The 16,220-nt window shown below is 40.6% G+C and overlaps 1 protein-coding gene and 1 long non-coding RNA gene across 6 annotated transcripts in view; one reads left to right on the forward strand and one right to left on the reverse strand.

Moving 5' to 3' along the window:
* Positions 1-3,453, reverse strand: part of LOC137232677 (uncharacterized) — a 920,890-nt gene extending 917,437 nt beyond the window's left edge. For all 4 annotated transcript variants that reach the window (XR_010947135.1, XR_010947134.1, XR_010947132.1 and 1 more), the window contains exon 1: positions 3,205-3,453. This is a non-coding gene — a long non-coding RNA (uncharacterized lncRNA). The remainder of the gene's footprint in view (positions 1-3,204) is intronic.
* Positions 3,377-14,995, forward strand: LOC137232676 (histone-lysine N-methyltransferase SETMAR). 2 transcript variants are annotated; one of them, XM_067755259.1, is made up of 2 exons: positions 3,377-3,598; positions 10,615-14,995. In XM_067755259.1, the coding sequence occupies exons 1-2, from the start codon at positions 3,482-3,484 to the stop codon at positions 11,452-11,454; spliced, it is 957 nt and encodes a 318-aa protein (XP_067611360.1). In that variant the 5' UTR covers positions 3,377-3,481; the 3' UTR covers positions 11,455-14,995. The 2 variants fall into 2 exon arrangements, with proteins under 2 accessions (XP_067611360.1, XP_067611361.1); XM_067755260.1 differs by having other exon boundaries at positions 3,377-3,556.
* The last annotated feature ends 1,225 nt before the right edge of the window (positions 14,996-16,220 follow it).

A 16,220-nucleotide genomic window follows, 5' to 3' on the forward strand; every position in this document is an offset into this window, starting at 1 on the left:
TGAAGCCTCTGTGCTGGCAGGGTGTGACCTTCTGAGTGAACCTAATGACACGTGCGGCTTATGAGAGTCCTGTGAGTCGGAACATTTAGTTGAATCTAAAATGACCCTTGATGAACCATTTCAATAAGGTTTCAAGTATTAATAGCTTATTATGAAAATTAAATGAATTAGTATATGTAAAATTCTTAAATGGTGTCTGGCACATAGTAATAACTCAATGAATGTTACCTACTGTTGCCCATAGTCAGAAACCAGCCAAGTAGAACTATGAATTTAGACATGTCTGATTCCAGACCCTATGTACCATTACTCCTTGGTACTCTTCTACATAAAATCAATTTCCCGTCTCCTTCCCTCTAAAGCTGCTCTCAAAAATGGGTTTTTATATCAGACATGCGTACTTCAGTGCAAAATTAAGTGACTTTTTTACGTGCATGGATACACATCATAAGCCGGATCCAAGTGTCTATTCCGAAACCTATTTGCTTCCGAACAAATATTTGTGTCCCCCTAAAGTTCAGATGTTGAAGCCGTAATATGATGGTGTTTGGAGGTGGGACCTTTCATGTCATGAAGGTACAACCCCATGATGGGATTAGTATCCTTATAAGGAGAGGAAGATAGCTAACCCTTTCTGTTTCCCCACATAGGGATACAAAGAGAAGGCAGCCATCTGCAAACAAGGAATAGAGACTTCACTAAGAAGCCAGCTAGGCCGGCACCCCGATCTCAGACTTCCAGCTTCCAGAACTGTGAGAAATAAATGTTTGTTGTTTAAGCCACCCAGTCTATGGTATTCTGTTATAGCAGCCCAAACTAAGTCACTGTTAAATGCCAGATACAATTTATTATAATAGCTGAGGGAATAATGATGAACTATGAGTGTAAAGAGATTCCCACACACAAGAAAACTAAGTAACATACTCTGGAAAGACTTGACAAAAAGGCAAATCACTAATAAAAAATGTTTTGCTATTGAAGTAACTGTAAGAAAAGTTTAAAAGACTGGGGGGGGGGGGAAACAGACTATGAATTCTGATTGCTTCAGTATCTTTTAGTTCCTGCCCCACTTTAGAGACACCCAAACTGGAACTCAAAGTAACCATGACATGGAATTCTAATCGGTAGACCCACAAAACAAACAAACAAAAAACCCCATCACCTTGGCCCTATATCAAAAGACTTGTACATAAATGTACCAAAATTACAGTTGACCCTTGAACAACACAGGGGTAGGGGAACCGACCCTCTGCACAGTTGAAAATCCATGTGTAACTTTATAGGAGGCCCTCCATTTCCATGGTTCTGCATCTGTGGATTCAGTCAACTGTGGATTGTGTAGCACTGTGGTATTTATTGGAAAAAAATCGACATATAAGTGGACCTGGGCAGTTCAAACCCATGTTGTTCAAGGGGCAACTGTATTTAAGTTAAAACAAAATGTTTCTATCTCCCTCTCCATGTCTCTTTCTCTGTATCTCTCTGTCTGTCTCTTCCTATGTATATATAATTTTTACAACTTCAATAGAAGAGCTTTCCTTATGAGTATACTAAAGAGTTGCTGGAACTATGCAAACCACTTACAGAGTAAAATGGGAGAACAAAGAAAAGGGTAACCAATGCTATGGGAAACAGGGTCAGTAAAGATACAGAGAAGGGGACACTTGAGCTGAGTGGGCAGACAGTATGGGGAAAAGGCACTGGCGACCCAAGTACAATATGAACAAAGGTGGCAGAAGCCCAAGCAACATGGCTTGTTGACAAAACATAAATAGAACAAGACTTTCGAAACAGAGACTAACGAAACAGGTAGGATCTGGATCTTCAAGGAACTGATAAGCCAGAATATAGAAGGTGGACTTTGAGAGAAACATGGAGCAAACACAGGGTTTTAAGCAGCAAAATACAGTAATTGGACGTGCATGCTCAAAAGATCATTGTAGAAGCAGCAGTAAGGGAATGTGAGGGTATGGAGAACGTTAAATTAGAAAAATATCACTTCAAGAGTTCAAGCAAGGGGCTTCCCTGGTGGCGCAGTGTTTGAGAGTCCGCCTGCCAATGCAGGGGACGCGGGTTCGTAACCTGTCCGGGAAGATCCCACGTGCCGCGGAGCGGCTGGGCCCGTGAGCCATGGCCGCTGAGCCTGCGCGTCCGGAGCCTGTGCTCCGCAACGGGCGAGGCCACAACAGTGAGAGGCCCGCGTACCGCAAAAAAAAAAAAAAAAGAGTTCAAGCAAGGAACAAGAGCCTGAGAGTGAGAAGAAATGAAAATGAAAAACATTATGAAAGTAGAATCAACAAGATTTGGCCAGGAAATTCTTAGCTACGGCACTCTAGGGAGAGGAAAGAATTCAGGAAAATGCTTTGGTGTGTTACTTTGGTAGCTCTGGAGATCATGGACAACTTATTCTCCTACATTATTTTAAAGGGGTAAAAGAAAGATGTGCAGAAGAATAAGTCAACTCAGGTCACTTTGAACTTAAGGTGCATATAAGACAGAAAATAGAAACCATAACCGCATATCCATCTCCAGCTGGGCTGGAGATGAAGACCTAATACTTTGTGATAGTATCTGAAGCCAGGGAGTGGATGCTGTTACTGAGGAACCCAGAGAAGGTGAGAAAGGGGCCCGGGGCAGAAACCTGAGTGACACCCGCCCCCATTTCAGAGTCAGGCCCGAGAACGACAGGAGAGTGAGGACGGTCTGCGCAAGGCAAGCGCACCCAGGACGGGGGCCCACAAACTGAGAGGAGAGACGGTTTCACATAGAAGCAGCAGAACAATCGGGTCAGCGAGCTTTGGGAAGGCTGAAAATATTCCACTGGATTCAGCAATTTCGACGTTATCGGAATCCTTTGCGGGGCGGGTATCGGTTTCCTCAGAGCAGGGGAAGCCGAAAGGAAACAGGGATCCCAGTCTGGGAGCGCGCGGCGGACTCGATACACAGCGTTCCGACGCCCAGTCAGGCTATTCCGCCCCCGAACGCAAACACCATCACACACACCCCAGCTGCCCCACAAGTTCCAGGACTTCGGAGACCCGGGGGTGTTTTACTCCCTCAGCTTAGGGCGCGCCCCTGCCTCCGCGCCAGCTACCTTCCAAACCCTCAGACACACGGACAAACGACCTCGCCTCGAAAACCCTCCCTGGGCTCACAGGAAAAATTCAAGCACTTCATTGTGTGTTCCCAAAGCTTTGTCCATACCTTACAAGGTTTTGTATTATCTGTTGTGCACCTGGCTCGAAACAAAAACCGAGCCAGACCAAAAAAAGTCAAGGAACGCAGAGTGAGAGTCGAGGGAGGTGACGCCCTCACAGGCAAACTTCTGATAGGGGAGATAAAAACTACGACTCCCATGAGGCTGTGCGGCCCCGGGACCCGACTCCCAGCGCCCTCTGCGAGGTTCAAGAGAGTCTAGGTGGTAGACGCATCGTGTCGGCGCAAAACGGCCGCTAAAGCCGTGCAGAACTGGCCCTGCGGGATGGCGACCTCTGAGGAGGAGCCTGAGGCCTTGACGGAGCAGCTGGACGTCGCGCGCCGCCTGGAAAATTTGCCTGTGAGCGCGTGGCCCCCAGGGACAGAGCCAGAGCCCTTTCAGGTAGGGGGCGGGGCTCGGCCAGCCCAAGAGCTGCGCGCGGCCCCCGAGGGCGTGGCCGGTACCCTTTTCTATGGAGGCGGAGCTAGGCGGTCACGAGCGCTGCGCGCGCAGCCCGGGGATGGGGCTGGCGCCCTTTCAGGTGGATTGCCGGGGTAAGTGGTAGCTGGGTTCAGTTCTCAATTACCCTACGTGGTAGTGCTTCGATTGTTGTCTCCAAGTTTCTAGACCTTTTTTTTAACCCGATCGCACAGTCTGCTAGCGGGAAAAGCTCTTAAATAGTTCACAGGTTTCGGTCTTTTCCCATTAACCCTTCGCAATGACCTTTACATGTTCTTTTCTGCCCATAGACTGGCAGTTCCCTGAAGGCAAAACCAGAGGTCTCATGAGGTCCCTTGGAAAGAGCCGTGAGAACCTGGCTTTTTGTCCTGGTTCTGTCCCCAGAACTCGTTGACATCTGGGGCAAATCAGTTGCCTCTCTGGTCTCAAATGTCTTGTTTGTAAGATAAGCCATGGGGCCCATTAACGGATCTTAGCCTAGTGTCATGATTAAAAACTTAGCTTCTAGAGTCATTTAGTTGAGGTTTCCCTCATGCTGTGAGCACTTTGGCAAATATAAATAGCCTCAGCTAAGCCTTAGAGTCCTCCCGTGTGCGATTAAAATAGTAATAACTCTCTCCGGATTGCTTCGAGAATTACAAGTAAAATACAGTTCCTGGTTTGCTGACAGAACTCAATAAATGTTAACTACTATTATTACCTCAAAGGCCTTTGTGCTCCAACCTTCTCATCCCTTTGACCTTGGCCTGCATGTTGCCTAAGGAACAAGGAATGACAAAAAAAAAAAAAAAAAAAAAAACAAGGATTGTTGGTTGGAGTGGAAAGAGCCCTGGACTTGGAAGTAGGAGAGCTAGGTTCAGGGCTTAGCATCTCAGCCATGTCTCAGAGCCTGAGTTTCTTCATCTGCAAAATGAAAATAATTAAAGTTTTAGTGCCCTTGTCACACCCATTATTGATATCAAACCCTGTCTGTCCTTCCTAGGGTTATTTTGAAAATCAAGTAAGAGGACAGGTTCAGCAGTTTTCAAAGAGTAGAGCAGGCTATTAATGTTAGAAATGGTTAGTTTTCCTCAAACTACATTAGGCAGTTTATCATTAATAATACAGGTGGCTAGCGCCATATTGAACACTGATCCCTAAAAGCTTATTGAAGACCAAACATTGCTGAATGCCTGGTCTAAAACATTGACATATGTTCTCTTTCTTCAAAAGATAATTGAGTGCCTATAATGTGCCTGGCACTGTGTTAAGCTAGGCATAGAAGATAAGATGGTGCCAATACAATTCCTGCCCTTGAGCTTACAAGAGCATATGGAAAGCACTATATGGGGGGCAGAGGAAGCCTTGTGATTGATCCTTATACCTATAGTTGATGGGCATAAATGAAAATTAGGAGACTAAGACTCAATCCCACAGTGTTCTAGCTTCCTGGCTGTATGCACAGCTCTAGGTAGACTTAGAGTTACAAATAGAAGACAGGATCCATTCCTTAAGGAGCTTATAGTCTTACCAAGAAGATAAAACATGCTTGAAACATGTAAATAACAAGCCTAAAAGGGCCTTCAACTAGTTTGCTTCCATATATTCATGGAGCACAATACCAGTCTTACAAAAGGTCAGAACAGCTTGCTTGCCCCAAACCCTGCCTTCACAGGCATGTGCACACATAAGAATTAAGGCATGAAAAACTCAGAGTAAAAATAACTTTGTGTCTAGTTTGCCTTTGGATCCTGTATGAAAAGGCAAAAAGAACATTCAAATGTTCAGATCGGAAACAAGCACATCATAATGCCATCGGGGTCAAAAGACAAGTAGAAAATAAACCGATTGATTTTCTTGAACTAAGAGTTGGATCTAGCCATTTTTCAGGTTTCTGAAACCAGCTTCAAATATCCTTTTTAAGGTCTCAACATGACCTTGACAAGAATTGTCTGGCTCACAGTCTCCTAATAGTTGCTTGGAGAAAAAACAAACTCATTGGGGCTAGAGGCCAAGTACAAAGATTCTTGTAGCTGGTGTTTCAAAACAACCAAAAATGGAATGAAGATTTCCACAGCACTTCCTTAAAATTCAGAATTGAGGCCTAGATTTTAAGCCCAGAATATTGTGCAGTGTCATGTTTCAGTTTCTGGGGTTTTGGTACAGAATGTGACTCAGAAAAGTTAGTCTTCCAATCAAAAATTATTAAGAGCTTCAATTAAGCAATCAAATAATATTTCCTGAGCCCCCTGCTCTGTGCCTAGTACTATGGATAGGAACCCAACCCCTATCACCACTCCATACCCCAAACCTCCTGACCATGCCTTTCCTTAAGACATTTGGTAGGAAGGTCGGACCTACACACTTAGAGCCCAACAGTCTATGCCACTTAGATCCCAAAGTTCATACTATTAATAAGTGCAGGTCTACTTCAGATAAGGGAGAAATTAATTGTAGCCAAGGAGGTACAATATAATTGCACTTTAACATGCTGTCCTCTGTTTACATTTTGGCTTCTTGGGTGACCATAGTTTATAAAAAAATTCTCAAGTTTTCTGTCACAAAATGTGAAGTCTCCATCCAGTTCTTCAAGGATCTGGTTTCTAGTGCATTTTGCACTGATCGTTTTGTATTTATTCTCAACTCTTACATGATCAATTTTGCACTTTGATACATACCAGGAAAAAGTAAAGCTTTTGTTATGACTACTGAAAAAATGATAAAAATCCCATTCTTCATGTCCTCCTTTGTATTTTTCTGACTTGCTCTTTCTAAATCCCAGCATGTGCATACAATACACAATAAGGTAATATTTACTGATGATTGAAAGCAGTCTGTGCTGGGTCAACTCTCAGTTTCCCCCCATCAAGATGGATAAATAATGGAGGTAGGACTATAATCATATGGTTTTCCAAACATAATTTTGGTTTGAGTATGTTTAAACCTGAGAAGTTTAACTCCAAACCTATTTTTTTCACCACCCTACTAGATAGCCTGCATAATTCATATTGAACACTTAATGTGCCAGCCACTAGAGAAAGCTTTTTACGTGGTTTCTCACATTTATTTCCTTCATAGAAACCTGTAAGAGAAATAGAAAGGGAATGTTTAGAGAGCTTAATGTGCCAGAAATATATGATGTTTTAAATATAAAATCTCGAAATAATATCTAGAAGAATTTAAGAAAGTTACTATTTTAAAAGTACAAAGTGGCCCACACAGAGTATAGTGTTATGTTCATTAAATTTCTTGAGAACCTTTCCCCCCTCAGATATAGGTGGTGTCCCTCTTTTATAGTTGCCAACGCATACTTTAGCAAGTCACTCGCTGTAAGGTCACAGTGCTAATAAGATCCTAGTCCTGTATGTGTCTCCTCTAGGACATTCCATGTTCTGCATTAAGACGTTCTCCACTGCTTGCCCCGTGTTCAGGCCACAGTCACAGTTTTCCTGGCTAGCCTCCTTCACGCTTTGCTCCATTCTCACCTCCCGGTTGGAGACCTCATTGCTCATTAGCCGTTTATATCTTTGACTAAATTTTCCAGCCATTTCCTGGAACCATTCTCAGCTTCCACCCTGGGTTTATTAGTCAAGACTCATTTGTTTGCAAGAAACGTAAATACAACACAAACTGACTCAGGCAAAAAAGGGAAGGAATTTCCTCATATAACAGCAGAGTCCGAGACTGTTAACTGTAGGCATCTCTGGATCCAGGAACTCTCAAGGTGTCATCAGATATTTCTCTCTACCACCTCCCTGCTTCGCACCCCTGCTCCCCTTTCCTGCGGTGGGCCACACACTCAGTAGGTCTTATGTGTGTCGTACAACTTGGGAATGCCTGATGGATACTCTGTAGTTTAGCAAACCCAGTGGAAAAAGAATGCCTCTTCCCTAATTTTTTCAGCAGGAGTCCCAGAACTATATTTCATTGACCTGGCTTATGTCCTGTGCCCATCCATGAACCAAAAATACTGTTGAAAAGAGCAAGCGATGTTCTGATTAGCCAGGTTTAGGGCCCACCCAACCTGAAGCCCCATGCAAACCATTAAGACAAGAATGAGAAGGGTTCCCCTGGGAAGACTCAGGATGCTTTCATCAGAAGAAGAATAGATGCTGCATAGATTTTAAAACATGTCCAGGATTTGATCTCTCCTTGGCTTAGGGTAAGCACAAAAACCCCTCAGGGTAACACCCTTTTTGGATCAGTTTGGTCCTGGGCTTTGTACCAGGGAGTAGGGTACAGACTATGGAAAGAGTGTTACAAATGGGGAGTATTTAAGCTGATGCCAGCTGATTCCTAATTTGTAACACACTTAACATTAGCTTTCTGAAACGCAGAATTTAAGTTTATATGGCATATAAATATTTGAATAAAATGTCAGATTATTTCTGAAAAATATAATTAACTTTTCAATATGTAGATACCTGAAAAGATAGATGATTACATAATGATATGTTAAATCAGACCACAGTTTTCAAAAGACTATTCTTTAGTATAGCCATTTTTCTAAATCAGGTAAAATATCTTTTTGGAATGGTATTTAACCAACCTTTTTACGAAGGAGAAGGTGGAAACATATAGAGATAAAATGATTTGTGATTATTATTGGTATCAGGGTCAATGATTACATCGATCAAGGGGGAAAATATATTCTCTTTAAACAGGAAGATTATCCAGAAGTCTCTATTATCCTTTGGACGGTGTTTGCAGCTCATTTGGAATCAGCTACCATTTGTAATCTAAGTCTCTAAAGGATCTGAGATTGTGCAAAAAGTTTAAATTGAAGAATTTTTAAAAATGTATCACCAGATTCTCCAAAATCTTATTTTAAATGTAAAAGTAAAAATAAGCAAATAATAGTATTTTTTCCAGAAAGTATTTATCCATATGCAAATAAGTTCAACAAGGAATAATATGCTCTCCTGGTTAGAAAACTACAGTAAGTCAGAGCTTATTTTAAAAGTGGTTATCTGCATCAAAAAATAAATAAATCACCTTAGAGTTTAATGATTTCTATAGTACGTTAAAATTTATGCACCTTTAAGAACAAATCAAGTGAAAAGAATTCTTCATGAAAAGTTTAACAAAGTGGTAGTAAAATCGTCATTTTACAAGCACTTCTTAAAATGTCTCAGTAAGCATTTCTAAGTTGACTCTTAAAGTCTGGAAGTAGATTCTGTAAAAGACAGCAGTCATTGAATTTGACTGATGGGGCATCTTTTTCTAAGCCATCCTTCATCCTTTTATGACATCTCTGCTAAGCTAAAGCTGTAAGAACCGACACAAACAGGAGAAGCTATTTCCACTCTCCACCCCCAAATCACTTTTTAAGCAGTATTGGCCTTCTCCCCCTCCCCCACAGGTACGCCCACTCACCACTCTTTCACAGAAGGATGTCAATCCTTCCCCGCTAGCTCAGGGTTTTTTAAAGTATAGGATTTTGCACCTAACTGCATAGCTCCACCAAGGCCTCCACAGGGAGTATAACTACATGCTGCTCAATACTTTTTCTAAAAGTATTGACACAATGTTAATGGATAATTGACTGAAAGACTAATAATTGACGTTCCTCTGGATATGCTAAATTCTGTCGACTGGTCTCTTGCAGAACTGCTCTTACTGACTTCATGTGGCAGGATGCCAACAGCCTTTATTGAGGGTCGGAATGAATGAAATGAAAAACAGCCCATGAAACTGCGTCCTGGTAAAGAATGGTTTAGACAGACTCATTTGTCAAATTTCTCTCCCATCTCCCTACTAGAAACAGTCAATGCTTCTGAACAGTGAGATTATTCCTTACAGACAGTACAAGCCATACATCTAATTATATTTCCCTCTTTGCAGTGGCTGTTCTTGGGCAGAGCCAAATGTCCAGTCTACTTCTGCTGCACACTTAGTGTGTCTAAGCTCTCTCGACTTATTTTTCCCTTCACCTTACTTTCCTTACCTATTGTTCATTTATCTTCCCTCTTTGTAAGCTTCATTAAATCCTTTCTGGAACAAAACAAGTATAAATAAATGAATTGTTCTACACATGAAGAAATATGCTGGGCTCATGAGAGATACTGTAATCTTCAGGGTTTGAGAATATGCTTCATTCTGCCAGTGAGGCAATAACCAGAGGTCAGGTTTCACAGAGACACTTTAGACTTAAGACTTCTTTATCATAACATTTTATAAATGTAACATTTTGAAAATACAGGTACGTGTAAAAGACAGAAACTTTTTTGTATACTCCCTTTCACACTTAATAAGAACAGGATTTCTTTACATGTACATAATATATCTACAATAAATTTTAATATCTATTAACATTATGTGACAATTTTTGGAATTATCTCTGCAAGTTTTTTGCCAAATTTCTGCTTTTAACTTTGTGAAGACTCAAATAGAACTATAAGGTAATAGCATTTTTAAAAAACATGAGAGAATATATAAGAATTTAGATAATCTTCAAATTTAAAAATTCTTTTAAAAAATCAATGGAAGACTCTCTCCCAAAGGCCATTTTTCATTGATTTATCATTTATGACTTTCTTATCCCCAAAAAGGATCTGAGGTAACTCACAATAAAAATACATATATGCATTTGTATTATCAGATAAATGTGAAAGAGATAAAAGCCAAGGAGGAAACACATAACTGCATTCAAAACCTAAATTCAGCACTGATTTTCCTGACACCTAAAGCTAACAGGGAAACAAAATGGATTACAAATTTTTCAATATCTGATAAGAGAAAAATACATAAATTTTTCCACTGCTTAAAAGGAAACCACCAAATTTTAAATCTAAAAATTAACCCTGGTTTTTAAATTGGAGAGAGATGTTTTCAGGCAATATTGTAATATATTGCATTTTGTCATTTTTGTTTCATTCTGTTTGTTGGAATTAGAAACTGTCTCAGCCAAAAGCTGCTTGAAATACAGGTGAGATATATGACCTGCCGTGCTGACTTAACAGTATTTCTGTTTTTTGCAGTATACTCCTGATCATGTAGCCGGGCCTGGAGGAGACACTGATCCCACTCTGATAACCTTTCCCGGATGCGTTTGTCTCAGAACTCCCTGCCTCCCTGGAACTTGCTCCTGTCTCCGTCGTGAGAAGAACTATGATGATAATTTATGCCTCAGACACATAGGATCAGAAGCAAAGTGCGCTGAGCCAGTTTTTGAATGCAATGTCCTGTGTCAGTGCAGCGACCACTGCAGGAACAGAGTGGTCCAGCGGGGTCTGCAGTTCCACCTCCAGGTGTTCAAGACAGATCGCAAAGGCTGGGGACTTCGTACCTTGGACTTTATACCAAAAGGACGGTTTGTCTGTGAATATGCTGGCGAGGTTTTAGGATTCCCAGAAGTACAGAGAAGAATTCAGTTACAAACAATACACGATTCGAATTACATTATAGCCGTCAGGGAGCATGTTTATAATGGGCAGGTAATGGAAACGTTCATTGATCCTACCTCTATAGGAAATATTGGAAGATTCCTTAACCATTCTTGTGAGCCAAACCTATTGATGATTCCTGTCCGAGTCAACTCGATGGTACCAAAGTTGGCACTTTTTGCAGCCAAAGACATTGTGCCAGAAGAAGAACTCTCTTATGACTATTCAGGAAGATTTCTTAATCTGCTGGATAGTGAAGACAAAGAAAGGTTGGATAATGGGAAATTAAGGAAACCTTGTTATTGTGGTGCTGAATCATGTGCTGCGTTCTTGCCTTATGACAGCTCACTGTACTGCCCCTCAGAAAAGCCAAACACGAGTGAGGAAGGAAAAGTAGAGCAGAAGCGTGTCTGGCCTCGCAGTGGACGAGAATGAGGAGGAATCGAGTGTGTTTGGCTCAGCCCTTCCTGGGTTCCCCTCTTACAAGCAGCTCACCCTCAGGGTCAGTCTCTGCTCTGTGGTAAGGAGCTTGCCCCTCACTGTAGGGGAGCCCAGTGGTTGTAACTTAGGAATGTGGCAGAGACTACAGATTGTCCAGCAACACTCTCTCTCCCCTTCTATCATAGAATTCTCAGTTTTTAGCTGGGTACATGACTGCCGAGAATGCTCACTTTTCCTAGTGAGATGTGGCTAAGGGACTATGTCATAGCTAGTGGGATATGAGGGAAAACGTTGTGCCCTTAAGTGGAGATATCCTTCCCTTATCCCACTCTTTTTTCTTCTTGGCTGGAATGTATACATGATACCTGGAGCTGAAGCATCCATGCCATACCCCAAAATAACCTTGGGGAAGGAAGCCACACATAGCAAATCAGCAAAATTGAAAGGAGTCTGGAGGCTGTACACTGTCCAACACTCTACCAGCCCTGATCTGACACCTCTGGACTATTCGGTGAGAAACTGTGTCTTCGTCATTTATGCCACTGTTATTTTGAACTTTCTAGTACTAGCACCAAACCTAATCAGTGATCCAAGGAAACCCTGATGGCTGAATACCTAAACCTTCCTTTCCAGTCAATTTTATCAGTAATAAGGCTGGTATTTTCATTTCTGTATGACTCCAGCAGTTTATTTCTCATCTGTTTCTAAACATATCAAGGAAAAGGGCATGATTAATTATCACCTGCTAAAACCCTAATGATTATCACCAATAGTGAAAAATATAACCATGAGAATGACTTCCACGTATAACAAAAAGTCATAAAAGGAAACAAATTGTAAAATTTTTGCTATATACCTGCTGTACTTCAAGGCTTGTGAAGTTATGCTTCAAACAGCCTCACTTCATGTATTAACGACATGAAAATAACCCTGTCAACACCACCAAAGGTGATGGGAGTTTTATAATTCAATTTAAACTTCTGGAGAGGCAAAAATCTATTATTTCTTTTTCTAGTACATTTAGACCCTACCACCAGGAGACTCTGTGCTTTCAAAGTTATATCATAGGGACCCATGTTATATATAACACTCTACTCCTGTATGATATCATAAGTAGGATACTTGTACATTTTAAGTGAATGAAATGTATGGTATGTGAATTATATCTCAATAAAACTGTTAAAATAATAACTACGTTAGGGTTTGCGTATTCACATAGCATTATCAGGAATGGTTCCATGTGAATAGATGATAGTAGAGTACACATAAAATGCCCCAAACTACAAATGTGCAGTGTCTAAAACAATGAATTTTTCCTCCAAACTCATCATTTCTCCCTGCCAGCCTTCCTCTATAACTGATTTCTCTGAAGCAGTCCTGCTTTTTGTAAGGCAGCTTGTATCTCTCATTTTAAAATGGCCTTTCTCCTCCTCACAGGGGCTTCTAGTAACTGAGCTACTTAAGAGGCAATAAGGAAATGGTCAGAAGGAACATGAGTGGCTCACTGTTTGATGTTCCAGATACCCTTTCCTTCTTCCTTGTGCTCCGTATCTATTGAATATCACCGTCTGTGTATCAGAAATACTCCAGTTAGGACACGAGCAGCATCCTCCATCTTGATGTCTCTTCCAGGACAGAACTCACTGAATATAGACCCTTGGAGTTTTTTGTACTCACACACGAGTTTATTCTTTTTTTTTTTTTTTTTTTTTGCGGTACGCGGGCCTCTCACTGTTGTGGCCTCTCCCGTTGCAGAGCACAGGCTCCGGATGCGCAGGCTCAGCGGCCATGGCTCACGGGCCCAGCCGCTCCGCGGCATGTGGGATCTTCCCGGACCGGGGCATGAACCCGCGTCCGCTACATCGGCAGACGGACTCTCAACCACTGTGCCACCAGGGAAGCCCCACAAGTTTATTCTTAAATAGCAATGTAGCCTGGAAATAAGATTCCTAAAGAAAGAGTTGAAGACTCTTCCAAGTCTTTTCTAGGTAGTGAGTTAACTGCATTTACTTAATTGCCATGTTCCTAAGAAAGTTGATACTTCTACTTTTGAGAGCAAACATTAAAAGATATACTTCTGCTTGACTATTATCCTAATATAAAAAACATAACTTTTTTACAATTATAAATTAGTATAAAATTAGAATTTTAAAAGGTGTTATGTGTCTTCATGGAATTAAAACATAAAAATGGCTCTGAAGTCAATTTCCACTGAATTCACTAAGAATGTGGAAACGTGTACCTTGGAAACTGTTTTGGCCCAAGAATAATAAAGATCATACTTGGAGGACAAAACTTTTCAAATCTTTTTTAAATTAATGTTTTTAAAATTAATATTCACAAAATATCAGTGGCTGATAGATTTTGTTCTTGGCTAAATGGAAAATTTTGCCTTAATTGAAATGAATATTCAGAGATTATTTTTCTCCCTCCCTGTTTTCAATATTAGGCCCCAATACTGCCTAACTCTGAAGCATAAGGCAGGAGTGGATTAAGTACATCAACGGTAGACTAATTTGCATAGAACAGAGGATTTTATCTTAAACTCAGGAAGATCTCATTTAAAAAGGGGGAAAAAAAATCTCCCAAAGTTGTTTTCATTCCCTTAAGTGTTCAAATAATGTTCTCTGTGTAACATATTCCTTATTACATATTCCTCTCCAGTGTGTTAGTGTTCAGCAAGTTACTGAACCTCTAACTCTGAATTCCCTTTTCTGGATACAGCATTTTTGGGAGAATCAAATAAGTTAACACTTGTAAAGCGTTTAAACAATGATGCAGCACTAAGACAGCTATAACCAAAAAGACAACTACAAGTGTTGACAAGGATGTGGAGAAATTAGAACCTTCGTATATTGCTGGTAGAGTTGTAAAATTGCACAAGTACTTTGTAAAGCCATTTGGTTAGTTCCTTAAAATGTTACACATAGAGTAACCACCTGTCCCAGTAACTCCATTCCTAGGTAATAGACCCAAGAGAAACGAAAACATGTCCCACCAAAAACTGTATGCAATCTTTATAGTGGCATTATTGGTAATAGCGAAAAAGTAGACACAACCCAAATGTCCACTGACTGATGAATGAATAAACAATATGTGGTATCCATATCACAGAGTATTATTCAACCAGGAAAAGGAGTGAAGTGCTGACACATGTCACAACATAGATAAACCTTGAAAATACTATGTTAAATGAAAGAAGCCAGACACAAACAGCCACAAATTGTATGATCCTATTTATATGAAATGTCCAGAATAAGCAACTATAGACACATAAAGTAGATTAATGGTTGCCAGGGGCTGGTGGAGAGGGAGGTATAGGAAGTGATTGCTAATGGGTTCAGAGTTTCTTTTTAGGGTGAATATACTAAAAACCGCTTTCAAGTGATGACTGTCGTGTTACATGATTTATATCTCCATAAAGCTGTCATAAGAAAATGAAACAAGAAGATACGGGTGCCTCTCACTTGGAAACTGGTAACCTGTAACTGTGAACGTTGCTCTCACGAATGAACACTCTCAGATCCCAAGGAAATTCTTCTCCACTTGCTTTATGTCCTCAAAACAAAACATGACCGCGTCTAAGGTTGTGATTTTTTTGTGGCTATCACCACTATCAGAGACAGACCAGTGAGATTTTGAACAGTACGAGTGCTTAATTTGGTAAGAACATGGATGGATTAATTAGTCAGATCCTTCCTCTCAGACAGCATGAATGCAATTCTTAAATAACAAAGTAATGTTTCCTTGTAGTATTGAATATCAACTTTCTTGCCTCTCTTTCTGTTCAAGTTTGTGGTTCCAGAGATTTGTGTGGTTCCTCAGGAATCAGCACAGTATTCGTTACAGTTGCACATGGAGACAGAAGTATTTTGCAATATTAAGCAATTCATATTACTTTTACATTTGTAAATGTGTGCGTCTAGAGGTTTGATATTGGTTCTTCACATTACTTCACATTACTTAGTTCTTCTCATAACATTTAAGAGAGTTAAAATGACAACATAAGTGATAGCAGTTTATATGATGTAATTAATATATTTTCTGCAATGATAATAATTCATCAGATATGATATCATTACAATGTTTGGACATGATAAGTAAATTTCATGATTTATTTTCAACTCTGTTTCAGCGGAGTAAAGCTTTCTTAAAATGACATTAATACGGCTTCCCTGGTGGCGCAGTGGTTGAGAGTCCACCTGCTGATGCAGGGGACACGGGTTCATGCCCCGGACCGGGAGGATCCCACATGCCGCGGAGCGGCTGGGCCCATGAGCCATGGCCGCTGAGCCTGCGCGTCTGGAGCCTGTGCTCCACAAGGGGAGAGGCCACAACAGTGAGAGGCCCGCGTACCGCAAAAAAAAAAGAGCTACAATAACTCAGAAAAGATGGTCTCATTTGGTATCATTGTTAACAGAACACCAACCATGTGAAAATCTTGTTTATTACAGCACAATTTATGATTTTACTGAAAGGACAATAAGAAGAATTATTTTTTGGCATAAATATGTAAAAAATTATGAATCACATAGTTCATTATTTTATTATTCATCCAAACATTGCCAACTCAGTTGGATGCCCAGGAATGAGCAAAGATAATTAAATTTAGTCACATAGATATTTTGCCAACTTCACTCATATAAAAACCGTAACTTTATACATGTTTTCCATTCTTGTGGTTATGAAGACATTTTTGTCAAACTTGATTTATAACTTTTAAATATTTCTACATATTGCCTGTGGATTTCCCATAAGCT

This window comes from Pseudorca crassidens, chromosome 10 (genome assembly GCF_039906515.1).
Source record: "Pseudorca crassidens isolate mPseCra1 chromosome 10, mPseCra1.hap1, whole genome shotgun sequence".
NCBI classification, from domain to species: Eukaryota; Metazoa; Chordata; class Mammalia; order Artiodactyla; family Delphinidae; genus Pseudorca; species Pseudorca crassidens.